Source organism: Ceratina calcarata, unplaced genomic scaffold (assembly GCF_001652005.2).
Source record: "Ceratina calcarata isolate Rehan_Ccalc_2016 unplaced genomic scaffold, ASM165200v1 scaffold180.2, whole genome shotgun sequence".
In the NCBI taxonomy this organism is placed as follows: domain Eukaryota; kingdom Metazoa; phylum Arthropoda; class Insecta; order Hymenoptera; family Apidae; genus Ceratina; species Ceratina calcarata.
The window spans coordinates 1,213,576-1,230,265 of NW_017139431.1; the positions used below are offsets into that span (position 1 = coordinate 1,213,576).

The 16,690-nt window shown below is 40.2% G+C and overlaps 3 protein-coding genes across 4 annotated transcripts; 1 reads left to right on the top strand and 2 right to left on the bottom strand.

Moving 5' to 3' along the window:
* Positions 1-393: 393 nt before the first annotated feature.
* LOC108633003 (immediate early response 3-interacting protein 1) lies at positions 394-1,258 on the bottom strand. The gene is made up of 3 exons (XM_018037905.2): positions 1,056-1,258; positions 726-827; positions 394-561 (listed from the first exon to the last, which is right to left on the bottom strand). Exons 1-3 carry the CDS (start codon positions 1,144-1,146, stop codon positions 506-508), a joined length of 249 nt encoding a protein of 82 aa, XP_017893394.1. The 5' UTR covers positions 1,147-1,258; the 3' UTR covers positions 394-505.
* A 2,182-nt stretch (positions 1,259-3,440) lies between these two features.
* Positions 3,441-13,473, top strand: LOC108633036 (6-phosphofructo-2-kinase/fructose-2,6-bisphosphatase). 2 transcript variants are annotated; one of them, XM_018037969.2, is made up of 6 exons: positions 3,441-4,596; positions 9,045-9,209; positions 10,237-10,406; positions 11,413-11,796; positions 12,214-12,483; positions 12,784-13,473. In XM_018037969.2, the coding sequence occupies exons 1-6, from the start codon at positions 4,566-4,568 to the stop codon at positions 13,210-13,212; spliced, it is 1,449 nt and encodes a 482-aa protein (XP_017893458.1). In that variant the 5' UTR covers positions 3,441-4,565; the 3' UTR covers positions 13,213-13,473. The 2 variants fall into 2 exon arrangements, with proteins under 2 accessions (XP_017893458.1, XP_017893459.1); XM_018037970.2 differs by lacking the exon at positions 3,441-4,596 and adding an exon at positions 8,225-8,415.
* Positions 13,474-14,624: 1,151 nt separating this feature from the next.
* Positions 14,625-16,248, bottom strand: LOC113463889 (uncharacterized). The gene is made up of 3 exons (XM_026811009.1): positions 16,138-16,248; positions 15,923-16,028; positions 14,625-15,586 (listed from the first exon to the last, which is right to left on the bottom strand). The coding sequence occupies exons 1-3, from the start codon at positions 16,201-16,203 to the stop codon at positions 15,135-15,137; spliced, it is 624 nt and encodes a 207-aa protein (XP_026666810.1). The 5' UTR covers positions 16,204-16,248; the 3' UTR covers positions 14,625-15,134.
* Positions 16,249-16,690: the final 442 nt, after the last annotated feature.

A 16,690-nucleotide genomic window follows, 5' to 3' on the forward strand; every position in this document is an offset into this window, starting at 1 on the left:
ACTCCTACCCTGAGAAAGCTAAGAAGGGGAGAAAGTTACGGGAAAATCATTGGTCTCCCGCGCGCGCGCTCGCGCGCCATTACATCGGCCGTAAACATACAAAGACAAACAAGTTTGTGCGTCTTGCTCGACAACCTGCGCCTTCCATCACATCGATGATAATTTACGATCCACTCGACGATTTACGATTTAAATTATCTTTCGAGAGAGGATACTGTAATCGCGATAACGAAAAGAAACTGACGGAAGTTCGCGACAATCTTACGCGTGTAAGACATTTCTCTACGTGTTTAAGTAACAAGAAATACGATCAATAAAAGAAAATATAAATCATGAGCGTATCAGCAGTAAGAAACTATGAAAGCTCATTAGGATGGAAAATAAAACACTACATTTTTCTTACAAAGATAAAAATAATGGAATTTAATTTACCAGTTATTTACAGTAATCTTTTGATTTCACAGTAGCAATCCGTTCTTTTATTTACATCCTCTATCAGACTTTCTCATCCAAGTATCAGTTTCACTGTAATAGTTATGATATTCAGGAATATCAGTGGTACTGCAACAAACGTTCATCATATTGTTTATTGTATACGAACAATAAGATATATATTGGGTTGGCAAGAAAGTAATTTCAGTTTTTGTAAATACATAGCGTTATACAAACCGAAATTACTTTCTTGCCAACCCAGTAGATGTATCAAAACGATGTTGTATTTTTACCTCGCATCACCGTTCGTATCGATTTGATTAGATTTAATAATTGCAGTTTTATCGAAGGTGGTTCGCCGAAGCCTTGGACATTTTGCCACGATGCCCAACCGACTATAAAGATTACAGAATAAAATTAATAAGATACCTAATTGAGCGTTCACAAAAAATCAAGGGACGAGCTAGTGTCCCGAAGGCAAGTTTATAATCTATACTTCTCGTACAATACGATGCAAATACAAACCTTCGCATAACCAATAAGTCATGTTAGTTAAAATTTACCGGATGAAATCAGACATAAACATGAAGGCATAGGATTTGCATGATCATAAAACGACGTACCTTTAGCGAGAAACCTATCCTCATTTAAAACGCAAACGGCGTTTAACCACAATAAGGTTGCCTCATAAAGTGTCCACAAAGTAAACGCCATGTTATGTCGATCGAATGAATGAAAACGTCACGTTTGTAAAGCACACAACGCCACGTCGCGCACACCGCTTGGCGCGGCCGGCGCGGCCGGCGCGGCGCGCACCGACTGATCGAATCGTATCGATTCGAGACTCGCCTGACATCTTTAGTGTTCCGTCAGTAACTAGAAAGCAGAAGAGCCGCGTTGCGCTGGAAATTCAAAAAGAATTCAGCAGCGTATTGGAGTATCTTCAATCACAATAACTTCTTTTACTGGTCTGTCCACGATCTCAGATCGTGGGTCTGTCTGTCATGTCTTTGTTTTATTTAGAGATTACGAAATGAGATTTGCATGACTAAACACACTGAATTTAATCGACAACATTCTACGAACAATGCAGTTATAGAATTCACGAAGACTGAGGACCTTGAACAAGTGGATTGTTAACATGTTAGAGCAATGAATCGTTAGAAAGATTATTCTATTTATAGTAATTGACCGGACAGGGCGCACCTTCTTGGCACTAACGCTTTCGGTACGAGGACCCTCCGAACCGGAGTACAACCGCTTCTAGATGATTCGAAGCTCTCTTCTCAATTGAGTTATGTTAACGGTTCATAGGTGCCGGTTGTAAATTATGGAACGTGGAGTTTATTTCGCATTACCCTAGTCATTCATGACCTCTATCATCATTTTATCACTCAGCGTACATAGCACACGTTCGTCACGTGGAAGGATACTCGTTGCTTCTTCGCTTATCGTTTCATGAATCCAACGAGTCTGATATCTTAACGTAGGTGAAGAAAACTCGGAATCTTCCGTTTAATTTCTTTATGTACACACAAAGATTTCCCTAATTAATACTTCGCCCCTGTACGCCGATTTGCATGACTAAATACCAGCGGAAATTTTAAGTACATTGTAAGTGAAACAGAATTATGCTAAGAAAATTGTGACATTGATTTCAATGAAGTCAAGCGCAAAGTACGCGTGACTCAAAAGTCACATTTGTGGAGCTTAGGGGAATGCCATATTCTGCATTAGAAAAAGTTTTCCTGTTCACGCATCTTGTTTGTTAGTATGAAAATCTAAGAAAATCGTACATTGTTTCTTCAACAACCAATTAATGTTTGTGAGTCATTACTCTTGGGGAAATGTTAGACATACCCGGAATTGAACAACGAAATCGCGCCCACGATTTTCCTAACGACAAGTCTCTGTCTAAATCTATTCACAGTAAACATGCACTGTTTTTTCGCTGTTACGCAACATTTCGTTGCATAATTAATTTTGTCATTAATTCTCATTATTCATACAGCAATAACCATAATATCGCGACCAATTGGAAAAAATTGTATAAATCAACTATTTTTGCATTGTATATGCTATTGGACTGTGATGAAAGCTGATAAATCAATATATATGCACTGATCAGCCATTCGCTAACTGACAGTAATGACGCTGACCGTATGCCACGCGGCTGGTTGGTCATGTTCATTAAATCGTACCAGGGAAATAGAAGAAACAAATGTGGACTTTGTTCCCCGGCTAGCAAACGAAGGGAAAATGGAGAAGGTCGATTCACGGACAATCTTGTTTACACGATAATAATCATGGCAAATATTACATTATCTTCGCATAATTACATAAAAATAGTTGAACCAATAAATAATCGTCATTTGTTATTGCGAAATTGTTGTTGTTCATTGCCGTTCCTCATTGACTGCGAGTTTAAGTTTAAACCGTATATTTCGCACATGGAATGGGTTCTAAGATGAACAATCAAGAATTACGTGACGCACTGCGGTAATAATTTACGAGGGATAATAATTGAACACGACGAAGCGATTACATTGATAGCAATTCATGTGAACTTACAATCAATTTAATTGGACCATTAAAAACGATGTCCTTTCTTGTTATTCTCGAAAGAATTAGTATGATATATCTCTGTTTCGGCTAAGCAATGAAACAAAGTCTAATTGAACGATGAAAATAAACGCGCCTGTAGAACTATAGCGATCGTTCAAATTTGAAACAGCTCCTATGTTTATAAAGTCTAGCCAATAATAATATTATAAATACCCATGCCAGTAATATCCGTCTCTATAGTTTGCTCATTGGAAATGATACATTATTTAAAGTCTTGGTGGTCTTAATAAATATCAACATTTTATCATCAAACGTGAAGCATACGTATGCCCTGCACGTTTATTATAACGTAGTAGAGTAGAGGGGACAGAGGACCGGCGATTGGCTGGTTTCAACAGAGGGCGCCTACCAGCTCCGGTCGATGTTGCTAAAAGCTGCAGCGGATGAAGAAACATCAGTCGCTGGAACCTCTTCAAGTCGATTGGGTGTAACGTGAACACGTTACAATTGCCATTCCAACTTCGTTCCAATTTCGCTTATTCAACAGTACCGTGAAATTGCATTAGTGATAGACCGAGAACGTCACAACAAAATCTGCGATAGGAACCTGATCAATAATTGCAAGAACGATCTATCTATATCGAAGTTTCAGCGTAGATTAAGTTCACTTTACAGACCGGTTGAACGAAAACCGAAGCGAATCCAGTGAGTATCCAGGTGAAACCACGATACTCTGAACGGGAAGCGAAGAGAAAGCGACTCAGAGGGTGAGGTATAAGTTGCATATAAATATTACTAAATTGGAGTGGAAGAGAAGACGAAAAGGGAAGACCGGTGTGTAAGGAGACAGTGAGGCGGCACCATTACTATGTAAACTACCAGCAAATACTTGTGGCAGCGCGTGCGCACAGCCGAGCGACCTGTATCATAATCGTTCATAAAGTTACTCCAAAACCTGATAGACCGATCGAAAACAATCGAGGGTTCAGGTAGAACAAGGGTGAAAAAGGGACTTTCAATAAGAAGAGAAAAACCCAGAGAACTGGGCCTTTCTTCGAACAAAAGTAAAGAAGCCCGCAAACTGGCTCCAGAGGTGAGGATCAAGCAAATTGGAATGAGGGAGGATCTGTTGTCCATAATACGGCACACAAGCAGCGACCACTTTTCGGAAGAACTTTAGCCCAAAGTCAACGGCAGAGGGGACAAGAGGAGTACTAGCAATAGGCCACTGTTTTCGAGTATTCCGTACAAATAGAGGGCTCTTGTTCGCTGGATATTTCAAGGAATATTGTTACCAGGCTCCCTTTCATCCTTCCTGTCATTGATTCATTGTTTCGGTCGACTCTGCTTTCTGTGGAAGAAGACAACGACGGCCTTGCACCCGTTCAAGAGCTTTTCCCGTTGGACCGTTTTACCCCTGGGTCGTCTCTCGGTTTCACCTGCTGACGATAACGATTCTGGGTCATCGTGAGAAAGCTCGAACCGAAGAAAGCGACTAGCCGATCATAACACTGGCAGCTTACGCGACCAGCACGAGTAGACTGAAGACCTCACTGAGGGCAGCCAGTATGGCTCCAAGCGCTGAAGAAAGCCGCCAAGGTAAAGCCGATTGACGAAAAAAATACTAGCATGAACTACTTTCATTAATGAATGTTATCTACTCGAGTAGATGACGTTTACACGATCAAGCTACTTCTGATAAATTTGTTATGCACTTCGATCGATAACCGAGTTACGCAGAAATGTCATTATTTTATCGTTGAAAATGAAAATGCTATATCGCTGCGGCTTATGCAACGCGACTGTTACTGTCATATTGCACTTACACGTTGCAACGCATAGGAATGTAACAAACAATTTCTGCGAGCAAACACAAAGTCCAGCGTTGCTATAAAACAGTACCATGTTTTTCTTGACAAGTTAAACATGACCTGTTTCTTATCTCTTACGTCTTGGGGTTTTCCGTTTGTACTCACCTAATTCTTGTAGGACACGAGGTGATGATACGGAACTCTCGCGAAATTAGGTCGCGGTTTCGGTTCTACAGACTCAAACCCTGTTAGAAATCGGAGTATCGCTATAAATAACACTCGTTGCAAATAGGTCTGCGCGTCGCTTGACCTAAACTCGCGTGATAGATGAAAATTCGGGCACGTGGCGTTTATTTTCCTTAACATTTCGACATTTCTTGAAGCAGATACGACACGAAAAGCGGAAAAATAATAAATAATAAATGGAATATTCTCGTACAGTAAAAAAGAGACTAAAAACTAGACGTGTTTTACACTTTCCACACGTTTATCTGGCCGATATCGATATACATTTATGAATTCTAACGAGGCCTCGTTAATTAGTATGCGTTGATAAACGTATCTCGTTCTTTCACATTTGTCGGCAAGCCAGGTAAACCAATCGTCGTGCGTCTTTCGAAACGACGTTTCTGCATAATGCAGCCGTTGCCCCGATTGTTGTTTTAAAAGCGATACATTCCGTATCAATGAGAAATGGGACAAGGGACTCGTGTCTATCTAATTAATAAAATAATCCGATTGCGGAGGCCAACAACAACGAGGAGTAAGAAACGCGAGTATCGTATTAATGAAGTTGATTATTATTGTCAGTAACGTGTATATATGTAGTAGTACGTCAAATATTATGTTCACGCCTGACGGGAAAAAAAGGATGTTTAATACTCCGAGTCGGGTGAGTTCACTCGAATATAATAGTTGTTATTCGCAAATGTGTGCACACTCGAAGGCTGGCATAATGAAACGGCGTTTGAAGTAATATAAATTAATCGTAGACAGTAAATATTGTATAATCGCGAATGATAAAGTATAAGGAAACGATTGTCGAGTTTTCCGACCCAGCACGTGCACGTTATTCACGAGTCGGCAATTAATGTTACGTCAAGTAAAAAAGTTGTACGAATGACTGACGATTATATGATCTAATCATATCGTGGGAGATAACGATACTACGTCGAGTAGGTAACGAATTTACTTAAGCTTCGTGATATTTACTCCGTGATAAAACGTGGAGGACTGAACGGAACAAGTTGAAAAACAGGAACGAAAGGCAAAAATCTCGTCAAGGATTTCATCAGGTTATTATTATGGTTCCCTTTGTGCGTAGTGTGTAACTGCTGCGTGCACACCGTACGCACTATGCATGATGATAAGTCTCGTAAACACTGTCCACGTGTACTGTGGGGTGTGTCCCTTTAAAATTGCTACCTTTACTTACTGTTACGCGACTACGTGCATAGCTTTCTGCCTACGCTAATTATTTATACTATCTCCGCGAATACGGCCAGTGTATAAATACCGACGACAAGATACTAAATATATGTTTATCAGCTGTGAGCGTTGCCTTCTGACGTCGACCGGTCGACATGTACATGGATATTCTTTATCTTCAACTTCTGCTCCAGTTACGACCTTCTTTTTATCTCGGTACTAAAAGGTTTTAAGGATATCTAGTGTTATCGAAACTCGAACATTTTTATTGAATTTTGGACATTTCACGTGCGTGGGAGTTCTATTGTCCTTTCTGATGCAACGGACGAGGTTTCCTACCACCACGAAGTGAATTATCGATTTTCCGCTACTGACCTTGTTTTTATCCATCATGCGGTGGAAGGGGGTACAAGCAGTGGATGCGTCATTGCGAGTGAAATCGCAACATTCGCGATCGATCAAGATGCAATAAATAGCCACGAAAATTGAAGGGCCAAATTAGAATCTACTCTTTTGCTGTTAATTTATACCATCTGTCGTTTATGCAAATCCCCATCCGGTAGAAAGCAATAAGCAAGTAGTTTCTTATCCTTCACAATTTTTTTGTCATTGGTATTCGTGCATACAATGACACGAGAAACGTGACAACTCCGTACGCACCCGTACGCATACACACGAGTCCGACCCTCACACAATTCAACGTTTGAATAATGAATCGAGTGAGGACACAGCTGGCAGGTCAATGCACGAATCATTAAATGCCATCAAACATTCACTTCATGGGGATAACATCGGATAATATATGTATGTAAATATTGTCTCAGTCGCTTGTTGACACCAATCGATTCCAGTTTCTTATTCAACCTATTAAACGTCTAGCTACCCAGACGTAACGACACCGTAACATAATGAAAACGTAGGTCTTCGTAGTTTTTAGGACAGAGTATAGGAAAAAGTATGTAAAAGCAGGGAGCTCAGGGGTCCACGTTTGACACCGAATCGGCAGGCGGGGACTACCTATTCTGAGGGTTTTATGTACCTATCCGACGACTCTGCGAGTGCCTTCGTAATCTTCAGCCGAAGCCAATATAGCCGAAGCTTTTCCTTTACCCTGTCCTACAGACTACGGCACTGAAAATTACGTCCTACGACGTACGGAGACCTACGTTTTCATTACGGTACGGTGTCGTTACGTTTTGTGCAGCTAGACCTTAAATCGTTGATCTTTCCATCGTTGGTGTCATATAATTTCCGTTTTCGCTAGTCTTTGTATTCTGCAGCGTCTGTTATGATTCAGGAGTCATATGAAGGAAAGTTTAACGTAAAATAACGCGATGAACCGTAGCTCATTGATCCCAAGACCGAGAGGTCTAGATTGGAATAAAATTTATTGACCAACGATAGGCAGCGGAAATAGATACGCGAATAAAAATGTAGGCAAATATGGATAACGGATGTCGAAATTGCGGTGTACGTGCTTTTGGTCATGCCAAAATCCAGAATGTCGGAATACATTCAGATTTAATTAGTTCAAGTAGAATGACCTTTTTATCAGTGGCTGATACGATTGTAGTAGTTTTAAGCAAACGGGCGAACGTGTCTCGTGATAACGCACGTAATCAAATATTAATCTCTCTTTTAGGACAGATAATTTTTATCAGCCGTTCACGTTTTTACTCTTTTTTTCTTCATTTGATAAAGAGCAAAACAATTTTAATATGTAGAAGTATTCGCGTTTATTTTGGTACATAATTTTTAACAGATTTGCACGAAGTACGTTTTTACATTTTCATTTTGCGTTTCATGATGAATCACCGATGTACGTTTATAATGCGAACGTAAACGTGGACTTTTAGTGAGAAAATTGGAAAACAAGTTAGTACCGTGAAAGAGGTGGCAGGCGAGAAAGTGCAGCCAAAAGATTTCTCGTGCAAGCGAATTCTAAATATAACGTCGACGCTTGGTGTCTCACCAACGGGTGGACACCACCAACGGCGATGCATCAGTGTACGATTGAGATTCGCACGGTCAATTCGTACAAACGAATTGCATGCTCGCGAGCTGCGCTCGCCGGTACGGTGCATTGAATCGCATTCATCAATATCGATCGAACGTTGGTTCGAGCTATAGGGTTGAACAACGTGTTAATTGTACAACGCAGGAAACATGTGCGTCATCGGTAAGGATTGTTCTCGTTCAGGACTGCTCCCGTTTGTCCTCCGATCGATCACGGAGAGGAGTGCAGTCTGCATACTGAAATGGAACTCCATTTTAATTGTTCATATAGTTAGTGCATGTAATGTTCATGCAGTATAAAACTGATTGTTTCTCGCATGGCCGCGTAGAAATCTAGTTAATTACGTTCGCAAATCAAGGATGCACCTATGATGATTTAATATCCTCTCCTGTCCGTTTCCTATGAATTGCAACACACGACATCTTAGTGTCCAAATTCTTCTTGTACGTTCTTTGTGTTGATGATCAGTCGAGTGATGGTTTGCATACAGATACCTTGGTACCCGGCCAAAAGTATCGGAGCATCTTCTAAAGTAGATCACTGCATATATGTACACCTAACGACGAATAGCCTGATCGTGCAAAGAAACGCTTTGCGAGAATCTCAATGTTTATTTTAATCGTATTCTATTGTCAAATTGTATACATATGCATTCTCTGTTTGACGTTATACAAAGAATACATTGTCCCACGTGTCAAAATGGTGGCGCGGGGTCAGGCGGAAGATCAACGCGTACATATGATTAATTATGCAATCGTGCGGTGATTCACCACGGTTTCTCTTGTTTTCAGAACCTGGTAAGGACAAAATTGGAGTAAGGGCAACAGGGATAACGAAGTCGCCGCGCAAGTTCGCGGGGGTCGTAATCGCGATGTGCGGTTTACCAGGCCGTGGAAAAAGCCAAGTAGCTCAATGCCTTTCGCGCAGACTCAACTGGAATGGAAATTCCACTAAAGGTGTGGAATTAACCTTTGTCTGAATGTCCTCCTCGAATGGGAGACCTATTCATTGCATGTCACATTGTCAATCGAAATTATAGCTTTTACAGTCTTGTTTTCATTCAGCCATCAATTATCTCGATTCATTTTCAATTTCATAGTTCACGTTTATAAAAACTTTACGCGCTTGATTGACGTTCATTAATTTCTTCTCCCGTCACGTTCGATACAATCGACAAACTCGTTAACCATTCGCTTATGATTAATGCGTTGCCATGAGGAAAAAATCATTTATTATTATTTCATAACACGCCTGCATTGTTTTATCTGTTGTTTTTCTATTCTTCGCTAGTTTAGTCTCGACTCTTTCCTCCAGAAAATATTAGCGTTTACTGAATTCAACATTCCAAATCAGACCGTCTCAAGAATTTGCTATCCCTGTCTATCCCATATTTCCAGTCCCTGTCTTGTACAGGGTGATTCTCTCGCTAGGGTAGACAAAGGCGTGCCGCCGTGTAACATTGTAACCAAAACCCATAGTACTGTAGCTCACACATGTACGCACACAATCGTCCTCGTTGCAGTAGCCATCCGTCCTCGTCCCCCCCGATGGCACAGCGGCTGCAGTACTATGGGTTTTGGTTACAATGTTTACACGGCGGCACGGCCTAGCGAGAGAATCACCCTGTATAGGCAACAGGGACTTAAGCAAATGCTTAAGACGATTTTAAGAATAAGCAACGACTCTGAATACCGGCTTAAGGCCCTTTTCCCTGGATCCTTAGAAGCTATTCTGGCTTTGTCAAACGAGAGAATCACCCTGTATAGGGAACAGGGACTTAAGCAAGTACTTAAGACGATTTTAAGAATGAGCAACGACTCTGAATACCGGCTTAAGGCCCTTTTCCCTGGATCCTTAGAAGCTATTCTGGCTTTGTCATAAATTAGAATTCGATTTCCTTGTCCACCGCAGCCCCTATACCATTACTTCTCCGAAGCATTAAGGAAGAATGAGCAGTAAATCACTTTCGAAATGTTTTCCCAGTGATGAGGGTCAGCGATTATCGCCGGAAAAGATTGGAACCATATGGAGAGGCAGTGTCGCACGAGCTGTTTCGTCCAGACCATACAGCAAATGCGGCGCTAAGAGCCCTGGCCGAACGGGATGCAATGCACGATTGTGCGGCATGGCTTGCGGCCGGAAATTCTATAGCTGTAAGCATCACAAGCAAATTAGGTGCAAGTTCCAAACGATTGACGAAAATTCATGTAGGGTTAAACGGTTTGAATTTAGAGAGCAGAGTTCGTGAAGATCTTTGATAAGTCTCGTTCTAAGCTTCGAACGAAAGAGGCGTGATAATTCCTTTTTTTTCTCTCGAGTATCGAGTAAGATTAAAACTCGTATTAGGCGTGGATTACGCTAACGAAAGAGTGGCTAGTTGAACCAGTCTACCTTTCTCCGCCGAGTCAAATCGAATCTTGTCGTACCAGTTTCGTCTGGTCAATTTTTTCACGCCGCGTACTAACGTTTCACGATAGAAACCACAGCAGTTTACGGTTGTAACAGATTTATAGTTGCTCCGCCGTTCCCTCGTTCGTGTACAAGTAATACACATAGAAATAGTCAAGGACCGCATAGATAGTAAATTCCTTCGCGTTATAAAGATACATTCGACAAGATATGAACAGATGTAAATTCAGATATGTTAATCAGATAAAACGATTATTGATTTCCGAATACGACAGACTGAAGCCGAAATTCGATATGAATCTCTAAATACAGGGTGTCCCAGTTTTTTCTGGCCAAACTTTGCCAGCGTGTTCTACATGCAAGAGTAAGAAAAAAATGTTATATTGACATATTTGTTTTGAAATGTTAATTAGTTAATAAAACGTTAATAAAAAATGCCGATATCAACTACTTCAGCAAGTAAACAAAAGTTTATGTAAAAACAAATAGAGATATTCATAACCGGTTCGTACGCTATGTAGACAAAGTCCCAGTTCATTATCATTTTGTATTATTAGTTACTTAATAAAACATTTAAGAGCATATGTACATATAACATTTTTTTCTTACTTTTGTATGTAGAACACGGTGGCAAAGTTTGGTTGGAAAAAACTGGAATACCCTGTATGTAAATAGGATTAAAGAGAAGATTAATGCGATTCCGTGTATGCAAATCGTTGCGACAGGTTTTAAGAACTTTTCTGTTTAAAGATCCTAGACGCCACGCTGGTTACACGAGCACAACGCGCCGAGGTCTACGACTATTTCTCCAGGCAGCTCGGTTATCGCGTGCTTTTCATCGAATGCGTCTGCGACGATCCGGTCGTACTGGAGAACAATTACAAGGAGATATTGCAGTTCAGCGCCGACTACGCTGGGATGGACCCGAAACGCGCCGAAGAAGACCTGCAACTTAAGGTGGCTCACTATGTCCGGTCGTACGAACCGATGGATGAGAAGATCTATCCTCGTATTCGTATCGACACAGCCACCATGGACATCGAAACATGCAAAGTGTCCGGCCACGTGGAGACAAGCGTACTGGGATATCTTGGAAGCATTGGCATTAAGCCGCATACACTTTATTTCTCACGGGTTAGTAATCGATTCATTTTGTATCTCTAACTGGTAATTCTTAAGTTCTTTTAACATTCTTCAAGAGAATAAACACGCGAATGTCAGAGATGGAACTGTTTTCATAATGTGTCATAAAGTTGAGATAGGTTGCGATGCGTGTAATCGACGAACAAGCTAATGTACGAAGAAAGATTATTTTAAATTATTCAATTTACATGACATACATTTTATTTTCATATTACCGATAGTATTATCGAAACAAGTAATCGCATTTAAGATTCATTCTATCTTATCTAGCACTGTTTCTAAGTACACAATATAAAGCTGTCAACAATTATTTTCTCAAGGAGGATCTCGAGTACGCGTTTCTTATCCTGTCAAACTGATCTTCATTCTTTGACGAATGACAATAATGGTTTTACTTTTCAATTGCAGCACGGTGAAAGCGAGTACAACGTGTTGGGTAAGGTCGGCGGTGATGCAGTGTTAAGCCCGCGCGGCGAACGATACGCGCAAGCGTTGGCTACCAAATTCAATGCTATGCGTATCCCTGACCTACGCGTCCTAACAAGTCGCCTTCGAAGGACTATCGCTACTGCCCGCGGCGTGGAAGCGCCTCAGGAACACGTTGCGGCGCTCAACGAGCTACACGCCGGAGTCTGTGAGGGTCTTTCTTACGAGGAGATGCAGGAACATTTTCCGCAGGTAATTCGAAATAAATCAATTTTTTATTTTCCCGATGACACGTGGATTCCATTTAATATTGTCTCTTGTCTCAAACTATCTACAAAAGTCGGATTACAATTATCAAGTTTCGGTTTTACTTATCTCACTTGAGTATTTGCTGAAAGCCAGCTGCGGCGTTCTTCATTATGAACTTAAATTCCTCTGACTTATTTTGGACAGGTTTTGATAAATTGATTTCTTATCCAACTCGCAAACATTTTAATTCTATTTAATTAACTCTGTTGATTCTTCTATCATATCTTATGTCTATCTACTTAGGAATTTGCTTGGCGCGATCAGGATAAGTTGCGTTATCGTTATCCGTGGGGAGAAAGCTATATGGACGCAATGCAACGAGTAGAACCAGTCATCGCCGAGCTGCAGAGGTCCAATAACATTTTGGTAGTGTCCCATCAAGCTGTTCTCCGTTGTATCATCGGTTTCTTCCTGGACAAGAAACCGGAAGAATTGCCTTATATGGATGTCCCGTTGCATACCTTCATCCGTATTAGCAGCCAGGGGTACAATTATAAATTGGAGTTCTTCAAGTTGCCTATTGAATGCGTCAACACCAATCGAGGGAAACCGACGAATTGCAGCACCGATAGAACTGCTGACGACGCTTTGATTACTGTCCCACCGCATTTCGATATGCCGGATCCTTGGAGAAATCCTGGGAGCGGACCCACTCTGGTCCAACAGCACTGAGGAACCGCTCGACGATCCACGATCATGTCCAAAATTCGATCCCTGTTCGGCTGCAGTTCGTGTAAATTTCGCAAATAGATATCATGCCGGGCTTTTAATTGGATCCAACCCAGGAGAAGACAAATGAGATTAAAATTGATGTATCCTCGTTGATAATGACAAATTTGTAGAAATATTTCTAGCATGCGTTACGTAGATCGTTTTAAGCTACTTTTAAGAATTAGAGCCACTGTGTGAAATTAAACGACGGAATTTAATACGTGTGGGTCAATTATGAATATCATACTTGGATGTATGGTCGTCCAATGAAAGCAAACAGGGATGAAAAATTTTTATTTCGCAGCTGTTTGAAATTGGTCTTATGGGAAATACTAATTTGAATTAATTTACGTCAAGTCTTTTTGATCGTTTTCGTCAGAGATTTTTTTGCCGTCTGTTTTTCTTCATCGATTTTGTTCTTATCGCAGCAACTTTGTATCCTGCTGCTAGAGCCCTCTATATGNAAAAATTATATATACAAGATTAATAAATGTTGTATTAGATATAATATTTTCATCGTACATTATAAATGGACGAAAAGACGGACGACTTCGAATCATAGAGTGATGAAGCACGTCTCTCGTTATTTTAATTTCAAAGTACTAGAAAAACAAATACGTAAGGAATGCTTCTGAACATCGTATTAGATTATAGAAGTTAGTTTTTTTTAATTAGTTTCTGAGGTAAGCTACTTGTAAGAAATTAGTGAAGCACAGAATTATAATATTAATCATTTTACTGATGTAAGGAACAATTGAGAAATAATGTAGTATAGGCGCTATACAAAGATTTGCCGATATAATTGTTAGCAATGAAATGACTTACTATTTTGCGTAAAGACTTAGGACAAGCTGTCCAGGCTGAGCTGTTCATTAAGAAATTCTGAAGCTGTATTTTAAGCAAGTATTCTTCTCCGCGATTGGAAAGAAACGCGAGAAACAATCGATAGAGGTGATCGTTAAGAAAAGAAATAATGTTTTTATACGAGAGACGCGTTCTTCCATCGATATATATATATTTATACATATATATGTGTACTATTGTGTTTCGGTTATGATTATATCATGCTCTAGACCGCATAAATGTGCATAATATTCAATTAGGCATCGCGTGGAAATCTTCCAGCAACTAATGGACAGTTTCGAAGATTCACGAATGCAGAATGCGATTAGGACGAGAAATATAAGCCAAACGGAGTCTATTTATTAAGGAATCAAGGGTGACACTATTTTTTTATAGAAAGCGAACGTATTTCTACGTCGAACGGAGATGTTAGCCTTCCAAACTTTTCGAAGCAAATGACAAAAGTCATCTAGTCGATCCATTGGCAGACATTTTAATTCTAACGTTCTTCCTTTATTTCCTTTTTATTTTTTAGAGAGACGAAATGGAAGTTTGCGTAGTGTTTTAGAAATTAGGTTTTACCGTAGACATACTTTTAAAGGTCTTTGTTTTCTTTTTTTAATTGTAAATCATGAATAAACGTTTTTTACAAAATATTATGATATTTCCATTCACAACCATTCACATTCACAATTTTCAAGCACATGAACTATTAAAAATAAATTTTTTCTGTCGCCGTAATTAAATTCGGTTTCAAGTTACGCATTGTAAGCTCGTGTGTATCGCTTGTATCGTACAAAAATAGTTATCATTGTAGACTACATTGCCACAGCTTTCGATAGCTCGTACGTATGACTAGAATGATTAAGATAAGAGACAGGTACAGCTCTCGATAAATCTGACTAGATTAAATATTGACAATAAATAAATCGACCAAAAATCAATATAACGTGTAAGCAATACTGAGTAAAATTAGAATATATGAAAATAGATCCACCGTGAATTCAAAACCGACTCCGTCGAGATGCGATTGGGTCGATCTATATACCGGATCTCATTAGCTTGGCAGTGTAATCCTTTTGTTTATTTGCTAAGTGCAAATCCAAGCTCTTCAGCATTCTGTCTCGAATCTCTTGGTCGCGAGGCGAAGAGTTTTTCAACAAACCGGTTCTACGTAACGCCGTTCGTGGTTCGTTCCTCGAATAGGTCCCCAGGCGGAAACCGGAGCAATTCGACTGAAACGTTTGCAACGACATCGCGTCTCGCTGCCTCGTTTCGCGCACCGCATTCTTCATAAACTCCACCGCAGTTCTACGACACGTGTCGTAACCCAGCAGCTGAATCCGTTTACCATGAATTGCGTCGAGCTGAGAATTCCTGGTCTTCGACGCTCTGTTGATGACCGTACTAACCGAGTCTGGTGTACCGGGAAGATTCTGGAAAACCTTCCGAAGAACTTCTTTCGTAAGGTCCTCCTCGCTGCTAGACTCGCCTGACGAGAATATTCTAAATGATAACTCTTCAAACTTTGCATGTAATTAATTTAATTAACCATGAGAAAGCAGGAAGTTAGAACGTAATTAGAAGCAATTAATTCCCAAGTTACGTAATGTCACGTTAACGAGAAACAAGATAGTCTTGGAATTTATTGCGTGTAAAGAAATAGATAGAACAAATATGCGAAGCGCTTGAGCAATTTTTTTCTAAGTATCGTTTACTGATCATAGCGAGAGCACGGAATCTGACATGAAGTTCAAGGAATGCTTTGGCAAAAGCAGGATCTACTGGAATTACTCTTATTACACGGATCTATTGGAATTACTGTTACCGAGATCGCTGGTATGATCTGTTGTATACGTTCCGTCTTTGATCTCTCGTTGCAGCTCCAGCACTCTGGCAAGTGCCAACTGCAGATACTGCCTGGCGTTAGGATCCTATGTAAACAGCGTTCGCTATTAGATACTTACAGTTTACTTAGAAACTCTGGGAATCAATAATAATATTTCACTCGCGATCAGAAATCTTTCCGTTAATCGATTTTACCTCGACTGGCTTCGTTTTCTTAATGCCGCAATCCCCGTCCGCTAAGCAGGGTGCCTGATTTGACATTAAAAAGAAAAACTAAGAACCGAAAGCTTAAGGATGTATTGGCTATACAGTCAATCCCAAAAGTTTATGTACCTTAGAAAAACGCATTTCCTATAATTAAAAAGAAATCAGACGTCGGAAGAACAATGCTAATAATAAACGACAAAAAAAAATTTTACGATTTTTCTGATATTTTTCCAAGGGGTACCCCCTTCAATTTCTTCCAAATTTTTTTCTTTTTAAAAAATGTGTTTCTAAAGTGCATAAACTTTTGGGATTGACTGTATGGCCAATACATCCTTAAGTGACAGTTTTAGAACACCTGGAATCACCTACCGACGCGTATCTTTTCATATCTCCTGAAACTTTAGGACAGTTCGAAGGAACTTCACCATCGATCCACGGACAACCTTTTACACGCGACTCCACTCGATAACACACTTTCCTCGTCGACGAACGAAAGCACAACAGTAGCTAAGAATAATTTCGAGCCCTCGGTCTTCTCTCA